Source organism: Aspergillus steynii (assembly GCF_002849105.1).
Source record: "Aspergillus steynii IBT 23096 chromosome Unknown P170scaffold_5, whole genome shotgun sequence".
NCBI lineage: Eukaryota > Fungi > Ascomycota > Eurotiomycetes > Eurotiales > Aspergillaceae > Aspergillus > Aspergillus steynii.
In genome coordinates, this window is record NW_020194402.1 from 1,060,236 (window position 1) to 1,074,110 (window position 13,875).

Below are 13,875 nucleotides of genomic sequence, written 5' to 3' on the forward strand. Positions count from 1 at the left end.
TTCTGGGTCCTATATACCAGTCATACGATAATTAAGCAGGCATTTCTTAATATTATACAGACCCTCGGGATTCCAGATATAAAACTTAGTAAGGCTAAAAAACACATTAAAACATATCTCAGCTCCGAGTGTGCAGGCAGATAGCTTCTGATTTTTGATAATATAGATAATACAGAGATATAATTAATAGGTGATAAAGCAGGTCTAGCCCTTGAGGAGTTTCTCCCTAGAAATATATAAGGCCGTATTTTATTCACTTTATGTAATCTAGAACTTGCAGTAGATCTGACTTTCTTAACTATTATTACTATTCCTGATATTAATAAAAAAACTGCGCTAGGAATCTTACAGATATTATTAGTACAGAAGAAACTATTTAATAATTATTTAAAAATAATTAGTCTACTTAAACAACTGGCATATCTTCTTTTAGCAATTATGCAGGCATCAGTATATATTAATAAAAAGTAGCTTAGTCTGTTTATATACTCAAAACTATTAAAGGAGACAGAACAAGATGTAATTGAGCTCTTTAATAAAGACTTTTGGGATCTAAGGTGTTATAAAGAAATTTAGAATCCGGTTATAACCACTTAGTTAATATTATTTAATTAAATTCAGTAACAAAATGAATTGGCAGCAAATTATCTATCTTTTATGGCCTGTATTAATCTACAGAAGATTCCCCAGTCTTTCTTATTATAAGCTGCCAAAAAGTCAATACTAGATGCTCTAGGACTGTTAAATGTATATTTATTTATCAGCATTTATAATATGGACATAAGCATACACAGACTCGTGCATATTATAATGCGAAATTAGCTGAGAAAAAATGGGCTGCTTAGTTATTGGGTTCACAGGGTGGCGGATTGAATGGAAATAGTTTTTCCTGATAATAACTATACTAATCAAGTATTATGGCGAGACTATCTTCCTTATGCCCTGACTGTTGTTCATAAGAATAAGTTTAAAGTGTTTTAAATAAATTATACTAGTTTGACTGGCAGGATTGCAAATTATCTTACTAGTGATGGATAATTTAAAGAGGCGGAGGTACTCTACGCTTAGCTAATATAGATAAAACAGAAGAAAAATGGCGCCAGGCATCCTTTTACCCTGACCAGCATGGCAAACCTAGCTTTAACCTACCAGAATCAAGGACAATGGAATAAAGCAGAGCAGCTGGAGGTGCAGGTTATAAAGATATCTAAGACAGTGCTGGGTGCTAAACATCCCTCCACCCTGACTAGTATGGCGAACCTATCTTTAATCTTTTAGAATCAGGGATAATGAAATAAAACAGAGCAGCTGTTTATGCAGGTTATAAAAATAAGGAAAACAGTATTAGATACTGAGCATCCTGACACCCTGACTAGCATGGCAAACCTAGCTTTAACCTATTAGAATCAGGAACAATGGAATAAAGCAGAGCAGCTAGAGGTACAGGTTATAAAGACATCTAAGACAGTGTTAGATACTGAACATCCTGATACCCTGACTAGTATGGCGAATCTAGCTTTAACTTACCAGAATCAGAGATGATGGAATAAAGCAGAGCAGCTAGAGGTGCAGGTTATAGAGATATCCAAGACAGTGCTAGGTGCTGAACATCCCTCTACCCTAATTAGTATGGCGAACCTAGTTTTAACCTACCGGAATCAAGGACGATGGAATGAAGTAGAGCAGCTGGAGATACAGGTTATGGAGATATCTAAGATAGTGCTAGGTGCTGAATATCCCTCTACCCTGACCAGCATAACGAATCTATCTTTAATCTTTTGGAATCAGGGATAATGGAATAAAGCAGAGCAGCTGTTTATGTAGATTATAGAAACAAGGAAGACAGTGCTGGGTGCTGAGCATCCTAATATCTTGACTAGCATGGTGAACCTAGCTTTAACCTACCGGAATCAGGGATGATGGAATAAAGCAGAGCAGCTAAAGATACAGGTTATAGAAATATCTAAGCTAGTGCTAGATGCTGAATATCCCTTTACCCTAATCAGCATGGCGAACCTAGCTTTAATCTTTTGGAATCAGGGATGATGGAATAAAGCAGAGCAGCTGTTTATACAGGTTATAGAGATATCTAAGATAGTGCTAGGTGCTGAACATTCTGATACCCTGACCAGCATGGCGAACCTAGCTTTAATCTACCGGAATTAGGGACGATGGAATAAAGTAGAGCAGCTAGAGGTGCAGGTTATGGAGATATCCAAGACAGTGCTAGGTGCTGAATATTCTGACACCCTGACTAGCATGGCGAACCTAGCTTTAACCTACCGGAATTAGGGATGATGGAATAAAGCAGAGCAGCTAGAGGTATAGGTTATGGAGACATCCAAGACAGTGCTGGGTGCTGAATATCCTTTTATTCTGACTAGTATGGCGAACCTAGCTTTAACCTTTTAGAATCAGGGATGATAGAATAAAGCAGAGCAGCTGTTTATACAGGTTATAGAGATAAGGAAGACAGTGCTGGGTGCTGAGTATCCTGATACCCTGGCCAGTATAGTGAACCTAGCTTTAACCTACCAGAATCAGGAACAATGGAATAAAGTAGAGCAGCTGTTTATGCAGGTTATAAAAACATCTAAAATAGTACTAGGTGCTGAATATCCTGATACCCTAACTAGTATAGCAAACCTAGCTTTAACCTTTTAGAATCAGGGATGATAGAATAAAACAGAGCAGCTGTTTATACAGGTCATGGAGACATCCAAAACAGTGCTAGGTGCTAAGCATCCTGACACCCTGACTAGTATAGCAAACCTGGCCTGTATTTAGAAATATCAGGGCAAGTACCAGGCTTTATTAATACTAATAGAGAAATATTTTAAATTATATACCAAAATATTAGGGCCTGATTATCTAAAGACCAAATCCTGCTCTGACACTCTCTTAAATTAAAAAGATGAGCATAATTTATCCCAAAGCCAACAGCTACATTCAGAAACTACTTAAATTAGATACTTGCTATATTCACAGAGAGTATTACTGGGCCTTTATACTTCAGTTATAATAGCCTAGTAATACTCGCTTAGGGGTTTACCTATTAGAAACTACCTTCTTATTATGGCTCCCAGAACACCCTCACCCTCTATAGACAGCCAGGACTTGCACACAGTGGATTAAAGAGGATATATTGCTGGTCGGACTATTATTCCGGGCCGCCCAGTGTATGATCATGGGCTAGATTCACATACATTATCCGTATCTATTCTAACTGATCCTCAACTGATAAAATCAGCTATAATACTGAGATTGGTTCTGTGGCCGCGGAACTGACTAAGCAATTACTTCACCATCTTGCTCAACCAATTGATCAATCGATCAATATTGATCGTACGATTATAGAGCTTGAATCGTATGATCAAGCCCCTAGAATTGCATCTTTGAAGCCCCTGAAATTGCATAAATATGGCTTCTTTTTGCAGTAGATTAGAATGAATCAAGACCTTCAATCATTTCATATGATCATATAAGCTCGGCGTATTAATCAGCTCTTTGCCAAGACTATTTCTGCCACAGGTTTGTGGTAAATATGCACGTGACAACATGTTACTAGATTTACATATTTACCATACCATACATGCCTTACAGAGTCTTCGGTATTCTTATGTTCTATACAGCACTTGTGATTACCACAGATACGGACTAACACTAATATGTATTAGGTTACGGGAGTGGCGCTGAGAAAGAGTTAAAGAGTTGTAACTTTTTAAAACTTAACCAACAAGGCGCTGTAATGATTACTTATATTAGATGTAATAATATTATCAGCAGTAAGCGAGTTGATATCTGCCGCAATAAAATTTATAATCCTGGTGACAGAGTAAACTCTAATATTATATAGTGATATAATATTTGCGCTCCTTGCAATCTACTTATTCCAGAGTCTTAATAAGGCGCCGGTTCATAACTCCTAGCTAAGAGCTGATAATGATATAGATTAAAATAATATTACAGAAGTAACGACGGCTCTCAAGGATTGCTATACAGTAGTAACCCGGAGGTATAATCTGTAATAAAAGATGGCACGCTGTTTATTCTGTTGTTATTGTGAATACAGGCGATATTATTGTTTACTTTGTTCTGTGTAGGAGGATTTGCCGGATAAGCCTGCACTTTTTAGCTCAGCCGCACGATAATAACAGATAGATTGTTTTACTCTGGTAATAGGCTATCTCTGGATTATATAAGGTATTTATAATATTAAAGATAAGGAATACGCGCGTCTGCCATCTCTGCTTTGCTAGTAATTGTATTCTAGGCTCACGGCTATACAGGCACTATATTAAATTACTATTTTTTAGAACCTTATAGGCTGCTGGTAATATCTCCTCTAAAGCTAACCATAACCTGCCCTAACATTAGTTCTTGTTTAAGATAATAACAAGGACTTATAAAGGTTTATCTTCCACTGTTTAGGCGTCTGCATTTATTAGGTCAGCTTTATAAAATAATACACTTAGAAACTCACTTCTCTCTCACAGTATAAAGCTGTCTAGTATCACTTATATATTACTTTAAACCTATAAAAGTTTGCGCCAGCAGGTGCCTGTTTTATGACTGGTAAATAAATGCCCCTTGGACGGTAAGGGAGGTCCGGAATAGAGTTACTTATATTCCGATCCCTTGGATAACATATTGATGAAATAACTAATAATCATATAATAAAACATATTAGGATAAATATAAATCCGCCCCAAAGAAAAACTTATACTAGCTAGAAACTAAATAACTCTAGTTATATAATAAGGCCTTCCTTCTATTTATTCCTTGAACTCTTCAATCATTACACCGGAGTGTTGGAAGTGGGCTTCGGCGCTGGCTTTCTTTGCGCTAACAGCATCCACGCATGCCTGCAAGAAATTATTAAAGCCCTAGTCAGGCTCGGCTTCGTACCATTTCCAGTTGCGCTTGATGTAGCCCTTTAGTTCCGAGAAGAATTCTTTAATAGGGTTCAGGTCAGATGAATATAGTGGCAGGTATAATAATTTTACTCCAGCTTTAGAACACATTTCCTTCATCCTATCGGAATAGTAGAAAGATATATTATCTATAACCAGGACTGACTTTGGTTCGGGCTATCTCCCACAGTGTTATAGAAGCTGCTTGATAAAATCCTTAAAAACAACAGTATCTGTCAAGCCTGCAAAAACACGAGAGAGGATTATGCCGTCTTGGGCATAGACGGGTAATATTTAGTAGTGTTAGCCTTGATGAAACTTTGCTACTTAAATAGGTCTCACTCCTAGAGGAGACCAACCAGTCCTCCTAAACCCTATCCGTTTATCACATCCAGACTCATCAACAAAGACTAGTTAATATGATTGGTATTCAGATATACTCAAGTTCAAAACCGGCGCCCTGGTCGTTTATTCTTTTTCCTTTCTTTGCTATGTGCCAAGGGCGCGCTAGTCCTGGTAAGGAAAGGCTCATATTAACAGTCACTACTTGTTGAATGGTACATACGGTACCGCACCGTATAGAAACGATCGAGTGTGTTAACTAAGTTAGTTATTAACTAACTAACTAACTAGTTAACGTATTTCCCGGGCAAGCAGCGCACCCGACCGAGCGACGCAGCTGGTATTCCATATAAAATGGCACTTTTTGACCCTTGAAGATCTTCACACATAAAGCTCTAAATAAGCTGATATCTTATATATAGATTCTTATTCTATATATAAGTATCACGTAGGATTTTTAAAAAGATTTATTTAGCCAATCGCTCAAATACATAAAATACTGTCGTAATTCTGGTGTTTTTTGAAAGATTGATATTGTAGATTAAATAGTTGAAGACACATTTTGAAAGTTTATATATATATAATAGAAATTATAACTATTCTTTTACTCTGCATAGTATATTGCTATCATGCTCTATTGTGGAGATCTCTAGGGGTCAAACAGTGCCATTTAATATGGGATACAGAGGTGCGTCGCTCGGTCGGGTGCGCCGCTCGCCCGGGAAATACGTTAATCCTTGCACAGTGCATTACGTCATCTCCAGTGGTTGTGGCGTTCTAGTGGATGGTTATCCGCCACCAATTGAAGTGGCTAGAATCTTCTAGACTTGTGTAAATCAAAATATAAGGCTTAGCGATTCCAGGCCCTCTTTTTACATAGAGATTAGAAATATAAGGAGATTGGATTGTGTTATTAAAAACAGATTCAATCGGAAGGTGCACGAAATCTAATAATAAGAATATGACCGGTCGGATACCCAAGGGCAAGTATATTATGTTTGGTAGTATGATATCTATGTCCACGAAATTCAGGAGGAAGCTATATTATGTTTTTACCTCTCTAATAGACCCAGGAGTTCTCAACTGATATCTGGGAGCCTTGGTTGTGCTCTATATGGGTATCACCTGAGGCCACTGAATCAACCCAATGAGAATGGCCCTCGAGGGTTCGCAGCTCCGCCCCGGTCTGGGCATCCCAGAGCTTGATGGTGTTATCGACCGATCCGGACATGATCCTCCGGCCGTCCGGTGAGAAGGCCACGGCCGGAGGAAAGGGCACTGACCAAACTGAGCCAGAATGGCCCTCGAGGGTTCGCAGCTCCGCACCGGTCTGGGCATCCCAGAGCTTAATGGTGTTATTGCCTGATCCGGACATGATCCTCTAGCTGTCTGGTGAGAAGGCCACTGACTAAACCAAGCCAGAATGGCCCTTAAGGATTCGCAGCTTTGTACTGGTCTGGGCATCCTAGAGTTTGATAGTATAATTACCAGATTCTGATATAATCCTCTGGCCGTCCGGTGAGAAGGCCACTAAGTTAACCTAATTAGAATGGCCCTCTAGGGTTTGCAGCTCCGCGCCGGTCTGGGCATCCCAGAGTTTGATAGTTTTATTATCAGATCCTGATATAATCCTCTGGCTGTCTGGTGAGAAGGCCACTGAGTTAACCTAATTAGAATGGCCCTTGAGAGTTTATAGCTCCGCACTCTATGATTTTTATACTTGCGGTAGGGCAGGAATCTAATTAGATTGTTGGTTGTTAAAAATCCTTTTAATAATATTGTTTGTAGGAGAGAACGCGAGTCCAGAGTAATATACTTGAAGTGGGGTATTATTAATTATTTGGATGTGTTTTAGGATAAATCGGTTGGTGTCTTGTAGGAAGCCTGCTAGTTCTGTACTTATAGTGTCCTGAAAGGACATTAGAAGATACTGGGTGATTGTTTAGATAGCAACTTACTTTTAACTCTTGTAGTCCATTTATTATGCTAATAATCTCAGAGGCAAGTCCCATTAAGCTAATTGCTTCTAGCCAATGGAGGAAATGCACCTTTAGGAAAGAGAATATGTCATTTTCCTATTCCTGTATCCTGATGTACTTCTAGTGATACATCCAGTAGCGGCAGGAATATTGTAGAGCTTGCGGAATATGCTGATTAATGACTTGACTCGCAATGTCTTCCCGCCGGATCCCATAGCTGGATAGAGCGCACATGTTATGTTTAAGTCCATACCTCATGACCCTTAGGCAATGTGAGAGTGTTTTCCCGTGGGTCACTTTCTTATTCACTTGGAAGCCTTCTGCGGTGTTAATAAGAAATTCTCGGAATAATAAATGCAAAATGCGGACCGGTTCACCAGGATTAGTCAGGATACTAAGAACTAAGTAAAACGCGCCTAGATAGGCTATAATTGTTCTTTCCTGTATACTAATAAGCCTAAAAAGGCCAGTCACTGATAGTAGATTAGCAAGAAGAATAAGAATGCTAATTATAGCATGGAATTCTTTCTGAGACACTGATGAGTTTTTGAGGCAGTACTTAAGAATTAGACAATATATTCCCTCTATCTGGGATGAGGATGTTAAGTGAGGGTTTTGAAGAATTATGTTAAGCTGGTCTTCCGGGATTTAATAATCTTCCTTAATGAATCAGCAAACTGTGGCTGTGAAAATAAACAGAGGGATAGCTATTTTAACTAATATCTCTGTTCTTTTATAGCCAGGCTAATTTTCAGAGACTTTCCCCTTTTTCTTTATTTGAGTAAATTGATGCTGTAAAAAAACACAGATATTATATTTAATATTAGGTATGTTTTACAGAACAATATTCTGATGATCCCGGCTTTATTTGAAACTATCGCGGATTACAAGTTTAGGCCGGCTTGTTAGAAATATCTAAAAATAAAAGGTTTTGAATTTCTGCAGCTACGGCAAGAGTTTAAATAAAATTTTAATATTATTATTTTTATATTTGTCTAATGCGTCTATTATAACCACGGAAGTAGTCTTATACTGCTCTCTCTTGCTGAGTGGTTAAAGAAGGAGCTTATTAAATTACTAATTAAGAACTTTTGTTAATAAATCTGTATTATTCTGAATTATCCCTAATATACCAGAGGCCAAATACAGGTGACTAGCTATTAATTGCCTGGTTATTATCAAGATAAACCTTCTTATGTTACCACGGTCTGTTTTGCTTTTCTTGAAGAAAAAACTGGCTTTTAGTAATCTTTTATTTTAAAGTAACTCTGCGACTGTCTAGGAGATGGTAGACTTGCTAGTACCTGTTATATTATTTAATTAAAATATGTATTTGTCGGAGGTTTCGGCCCAGCCTATAATCTGGTAAAGAAGATTATATCTGGTGCCTGGTAGGTATTTCTCTTTATGTTAATTTTTATATAAATTATATAGTGCTCCTTCTACGATAGATAGACTAAACCTCTTGATAAGAGTTTATAGATATTCTGATATTTTTTTATTAATACTAGCTAGCCGAGACTCTGCCTTTTCCCTATTTTATATAATAGTATTTAAAGAGTTAAAACAGATCCACTGGCATAGCTTCTGCTATTCTTCCTTAATAAATAATTAAAGTTCGGAAAGGCGTTAATCAGTTATTAGTATAATACTAATTAATACTTTTTTTCTGATGCTAGCTTATTAGATAGCTAAAATCTCTGTAGTATATCAAAGAATGGCCATATAAACCTTAATTATTACACGGCCTATCTTAATCTTTTTCCTGGAGCTATTGCGGTAAAACCTCTGCTTAATATAGGTGTATTAAGTAATAATATTTATAAGGTATTCTAATAAATTAAATAAGGTATCTTGTAAGTTAACTCGATTTCGCGCCATTTATAATTAAGAATGTTAGTCTCCTCCTGCTCTGGATTGATAGTAATATGGCTTATTATTAATCTAAGGGAAACGACTGCCCACGCACTTGCTGTATAATAGATGGGATTAAAGGCTACCACGGTAGTAATAATATTTTTAAATAATAATATAGTATTAAGTATTTTCTGTGATACTTTTTAAATATTTATAATTTCTCCTGTTGACTAATAGATTTTGATACCTTCTTACTGGTATTCCTTATACTATTTTTTAATTATTTAAATAATTTTATTAATGATATATCCGGCCTAGGAGAAACTTTTTTCTTTTTCTGATTTAATACTGGCTTGTACTGTAGACAGAATAACTTGCTTCTTAGGATTTAGTTTATTATAGGCAGATTTCTATAGATCTTCGGGCAGGGAAGTGTCCCGAGTGTTAACTGTATTAGGCGGTGTGATTATAGTGACTGGGACTAATACGGGGACTATAGACTGGTTAGGTTAACTTTTAACATAATATAGCTTAGACTTGTTGTGGTGGGAAATACTGAGATTTTTTAACTACTGTTTTATTATAAGTAAATCTAAATAATTATAATATTCGCTAAAACTTTTATAGAGAATAATCTGGGAAGAATAAATAAGGCGAGGTAGACTTTTTACAAGAATACCTTGCTCTGATATGTTGGCGCGGCTAAAAGGGTAGTATCTTATTATTAACTAATAATAAGTTGTTATATTATTATGATTAGTTTCCTTCCTCCTATTAAACTTATGTTTTATTTGAGCTATAGAAAATCTGGGTTAGTTAGCGCCAGCGAAATATTAATTAGTTAACTTCCTTTATGCTCAGATTGAACCTTGGGATTAATATAGGACGGGCTGGGAGATCTATATAGTTTTTACTTCCGGGCACGTTTGTTATATAAAGTTTCTATTTGTAACTATGCTTCTTAGCCTGTTTATCCCGGTTAGATCTGGCTGTAATTATTAGCAGATATTATATACCGGCCAGAGGTTGTAAGTTGTACTGGACTTGATATGGAAAAATAATAGTCTGTTGTGCAGGTTATGTTATAAAGGCAGGGTATTTTATATTAGACCTGGTTAATAACTCTTAGCTACTGTATTACCTCCTTTGTGAGAAAGCTAGCAGCTTATTTGCGGTAAGGGCTAGATCAAAATAATGCTTGTGGCTCTATTGATTTTTTTTATTGGTTTATTAGGGATCTTCCCTGTGCTGTATAATTCACTTATTGAAGTTAATGTTATATAATGTTTTCTAGGCTCCTCGGCGGTGTCTACTGTATTAAAGAGATGCTATATAGTCTTTTTAATAATGACTATACTATGTAGCTTAAATCGTGGCAACAAACTCCGTTATATGCCCCTACCCCTGGGAACTTCGGCTTTAATACGCTATCCTTTTGTAACCCCTCCCTTGGGCGTATATTATAGGACCCTTCTACTTTATTATCTGAATTTTTATATAGGCAAGTCAGCCTCTCTTATAATGCTAACTGGGATGATAAGAGTATATTATATATTATTAAATAGAAAGTAACCATAAATAACCGGGTTGTGTTAAAAGATATTAAACAAGATCTGGAACTAAAGCCATATTTTTATTAGTAAGTAATTACTGAAAAGGCTAAGAAGATTATAGGCCGGAAGAAGAACTTTAACTAATATATTAGACTAGATAATACTATGATTATGGTTTCTATGAATGATTGTAAATATTATGACCTTACTAAATAATTTGAATATACTGATATTAATTGGACTGTTATAGAGAAGTAACTTCTATTATAGAGGATGTTTTTTTATGCGGGGAAGGAGTTAAGATTTTCTATAATTATTAATTATTTAGAGGACAGTAATCTATCTTCTTCTTAAACAGATAAAAGAGGGCTAATATTAATAATAGTGAGAATACTAAGAGAATAGGAAGTCTAAATAAAAATAGAACATTCTTCTGGGCAACCTGCTGCTTGGCAGAACATATATAAAGTGATGTGTTGCCCTGGTTAACCGTGCTACTATAATGGCTAGTTCTGCTGGTTAGATCTGGCAGGGAAAAAGCATTATAAACTCCTGTTATACTATCTAAGAAGTCTTGTTCAGCATATGGAGGATAGAAATGTCCTAGAGACCTATAATGATGTTTTATATGAGGTTTGGGAAAGGTTATATGTAAAGGATAAAAAATAGTATGAAAAGGGGTAGAAATTAATTAATCTAGTAAATAGATTAATTTCTTCTATTAATATTTATTTCCTGCTAGCACAGTCACCTTAGTTATTAATAATTCTAACAGGCGATATTAATACTTATATATTAAGGTCTGATTAGGTTAAGAAGATTGACATCCTTAGACTTTTTAAAGTAGCACTGGATAACTATACTAACTAGCAGCTAACCCGGGTGGATATTAAATTTTTTAAAGATAATATTAAAAAGGCCTATAATATTATATTAGAAAATTGCCTTAACCTTTCACAAGTTTATTATAAGATTAAGCCTGAGTTTTATATTAAACAGGATATGAAAATAGGAGTTGCCCGTAGGTTTGTGTGTAATATTAGTTTATAGGTAAAGGCTTGTATATATAAAGATAATGATGATAGTGTTTATTAATATAGAACAGGAGAGATATATAATTAACTCTATTGGTTCTGTGATATCTTATATATCCCTAATGGGTCTTAAACTTAAATAAGACTTAAAGGAAGCAAGCAAGTTTGATTATTGTCTAGTTGACCGCTTTAATCTAAGGGAAGGATAGGCCTGTAATTATTATTTAGATTATATGTAAAGATCTTTTTCAAGCTGTAAATAGATAATATATTGACTAAAATATACACAAAATGTGCAATAGCCTACAATATAATGTTGCTATTAATTAATCTTTAATTGCTAGGCCTGTATTACGGAAATATTTTTTAGCACTCTTCTTCTTTGTGCCTATAATATCTATATACTACTCAAGAAAAAATTAAACCCCTGATTGGGACTGTCTTTATAGGTTTGCTAATTCTATTAAATAAACAACTTGAGCTCTGTAAAGAATTTTTTAATTAGATTTAAATCAGGCAAGTATAGTAGCAGATATATAAGAAGAACCCCTTTCTATGAGTATATTTGTTTAATCCTCTCCGAATAATAAAATAAGATGTTATCTATTACTAGAATAGATTTAGGCTTAGGATATCTTTTATAATAATGGAGGAGCTTTTTAATAAAGTCCTTGAAGCAAGATGCGTCAGTTAAACCTTAAAATATATAAGAAAAAATGATACTATTATAAGTATAGGCTGGAAGGATATAATATCGTTGGCCTTAATAGAACTTTGTAATATATATAAATATAATACCTAGCAGAGACTAACCGGTCCTTTTAGTTCTTATTTATTTATTATATCTTGATTTATTAATAAAAACAAATTATCTAGACTAGAAATCTAAGATAAAGTTAGTATATTTATCTCGCAAGTTAGTATTTTACTTAATAGCCTTTTACTTGGCTTTCTTTTTTAACCAGCCCTTATCTAAGAGCGCACGTCTAATACTGGATTTTAATACTTTTTTTTAAAATATATTATATACAAAAATTATTATCTCATCTAAGTATAAATAAGGCTTTTTAAGTAAATAATCACAAAGACTTTTAATTATGACCAGGGTAAGGCTCTGTGGCTGTCTACCTTAATTTAAGGGGGCTTTTATCGTACTAAACATGTGTTTATTAGAATATAGTTTTCTAATAATATATTTATAGCAGTCAGCTGCTTTAGCTATTTAGACAGCTGTAAGTTCTTTGCTTGTTATTATATTATTAATAAGCTGCAGAGTGGGCGCGGCTTAATTAGGTGCTATCTTATTGTTCGCGATATAAGATGTATGATCGATGGTTGAAGTGGGAAGGAATGTTAAGGTGGGGGCTACCGTAGTACCGATGTGGCTGATGATATAATCACGTGGAGTTCTGTGACAGTATGCATTGATACAATACATGGCCTGTGTTCTGATACTGGCCAAATAAGGACTAGCGCCATCTTGGCAAAGGATTTGGAAAACAATTAATGAATACAAAACCCGGGCGCCGGTAGTGAACTCCAGTGTATACTCTGGGCCGGTCTCGTTCTCTATAGTAATGGCTTTGACGATCTTCCATGCGGCATACCCTAGGTGCTGCGAGAGCTGTTAGCTAGCCCTTTTCTTAAGCGATTCCTACTTACATCCAACTTCAGAGATTTTAGAAGTGGCGCAACAGCTGTGTCAAGGATTTGGTTTAAATACTGCACATTATCGTTCTCTATTTTCTTTACAACCGCTTGCTTTATTGCCTCTTGGAGCGACTCGAGTGATTTCTGGCTTTCGGGGTCAATATCCATCATTTGTACTATTGACAGAGCCATCTGTTATAAGAAATAAGACGGTCTATTAGACCATTAGATATTATCTGTTTGTTCTAACACCGGACAAGTCAGACATACTATTTGCACACTTCGAGCAATAAAGAGGGGTAATCGACTGACCTACTCCAAGCGTGCCACGTGTTCATCCGTGTCAGCAGGGCGATTAGTCATCTGCCGTGCCACCAGCTCCCTACCCCCCCCACACACACACACACACACCAACTTCTTGCATTGCGGGCATTTCATGTTTCTACCTCCGTGATAGCCATCATACCCTTTTTAGGCTAATCGATCGTCTCTTTTTTGTCTTAATTATTATGAAGACCATACGTTTTGTCCTAGGTCCCTTTAAGGA

General features: G+C 35.9%; 4 protein-coding genes across 4 annotated transcripts; 1 reads left to right on the forward strand and 3 right to left on the reverse strand.

The window, feature by feature from the left end:
* Positions 1-1,125: 1,125 nt before the first annotated feature.
* On the forward strand, positions 1,126-1,794 carry P170DRAFT_359171 (tetratricopeptide repeat protein; the record flags this gene model as incomplete). Its single annotated transcript, XM_024844338.1, has 2 exons — positions 1,126-1,188; positions 1,567-1,794. The coding sequence occupies 2 exons, from the start codon at positions 1,126-1,128 to the stop codon at positions 1,792-1,794; spliced, it is 291 nt and encodes a 96-aa protein (XP_024703138.1).
* A 4,347-nt stretch (positions 1,795-6,141) lies between these two features.
* P170DRAFT_437572 (WD40 repeat domain-containing protein) lies at positions 6,142-6,886 on the reverse strand. Its single transcript, XM_024849396.1, has one exon. The coding sequence runs from the start codon at positions 6,628-6,630 to the stop codon at positions 6,316-6,318; it is 315 nt and encodes a 104-aa protein (XP_024703139.1). The 5' UTR covers positions 6,631-6,886; the 3' UTR covers positions 6,142-6,315.
* Positions 6,887-9,066: 2,180 nt separating this feature from the next.
* Positions 9,067-9,294, reverse strand: P170DRAFT_359607 (uncharacterized protein; the record flags this gene model as incomplete). Its single annotated transcript, XM_024844366.1, has 1 exon — positions 9,067-9,294. A coding segment is annotated over one exon (228 nt), but the record flags the coding sequence as incomplete, so codon positions are not given.
* Positions 9,295-13,237: 3,943 nt separating this feature from the next.
* P170DRAFT_437573 (uncharacterized protein) lies at positions 13,238-13,605 on the reverse strand. Its single transcript, XM_024849397.1, has one exon. It carries the CDS (start codon positions 13,518-13,520, stop codon positions 13,287-13,289), a length of 234 nt encoding a protein of 77 aa, XP_024703141.1. The 5' UTR covers positions 13,521-13,605; the 3' UTR covers positions 13,238-13,286.
* Positions 13,606-13,875: the final 270 nt, after the last annotated feature.

What these genes read in the sequence shown, in the direction of transcription:
- P170DRAFT_437573 (XM_024849397.1), bottom strand. Translation starts at nt 13,520, where the DNA reads ATGGCTCTGTCAATAGTACAAATGATGGATATTGACCCCGAAAGCCAG.
- P170DRAFT_437572 (XM_024849396.1), bottom strand. Translation starts at nt 6,630, where the DNA reads ATGTCCGGATCAGGCAATAACACCATTAAGCTCTGGGATGCCCAGACC.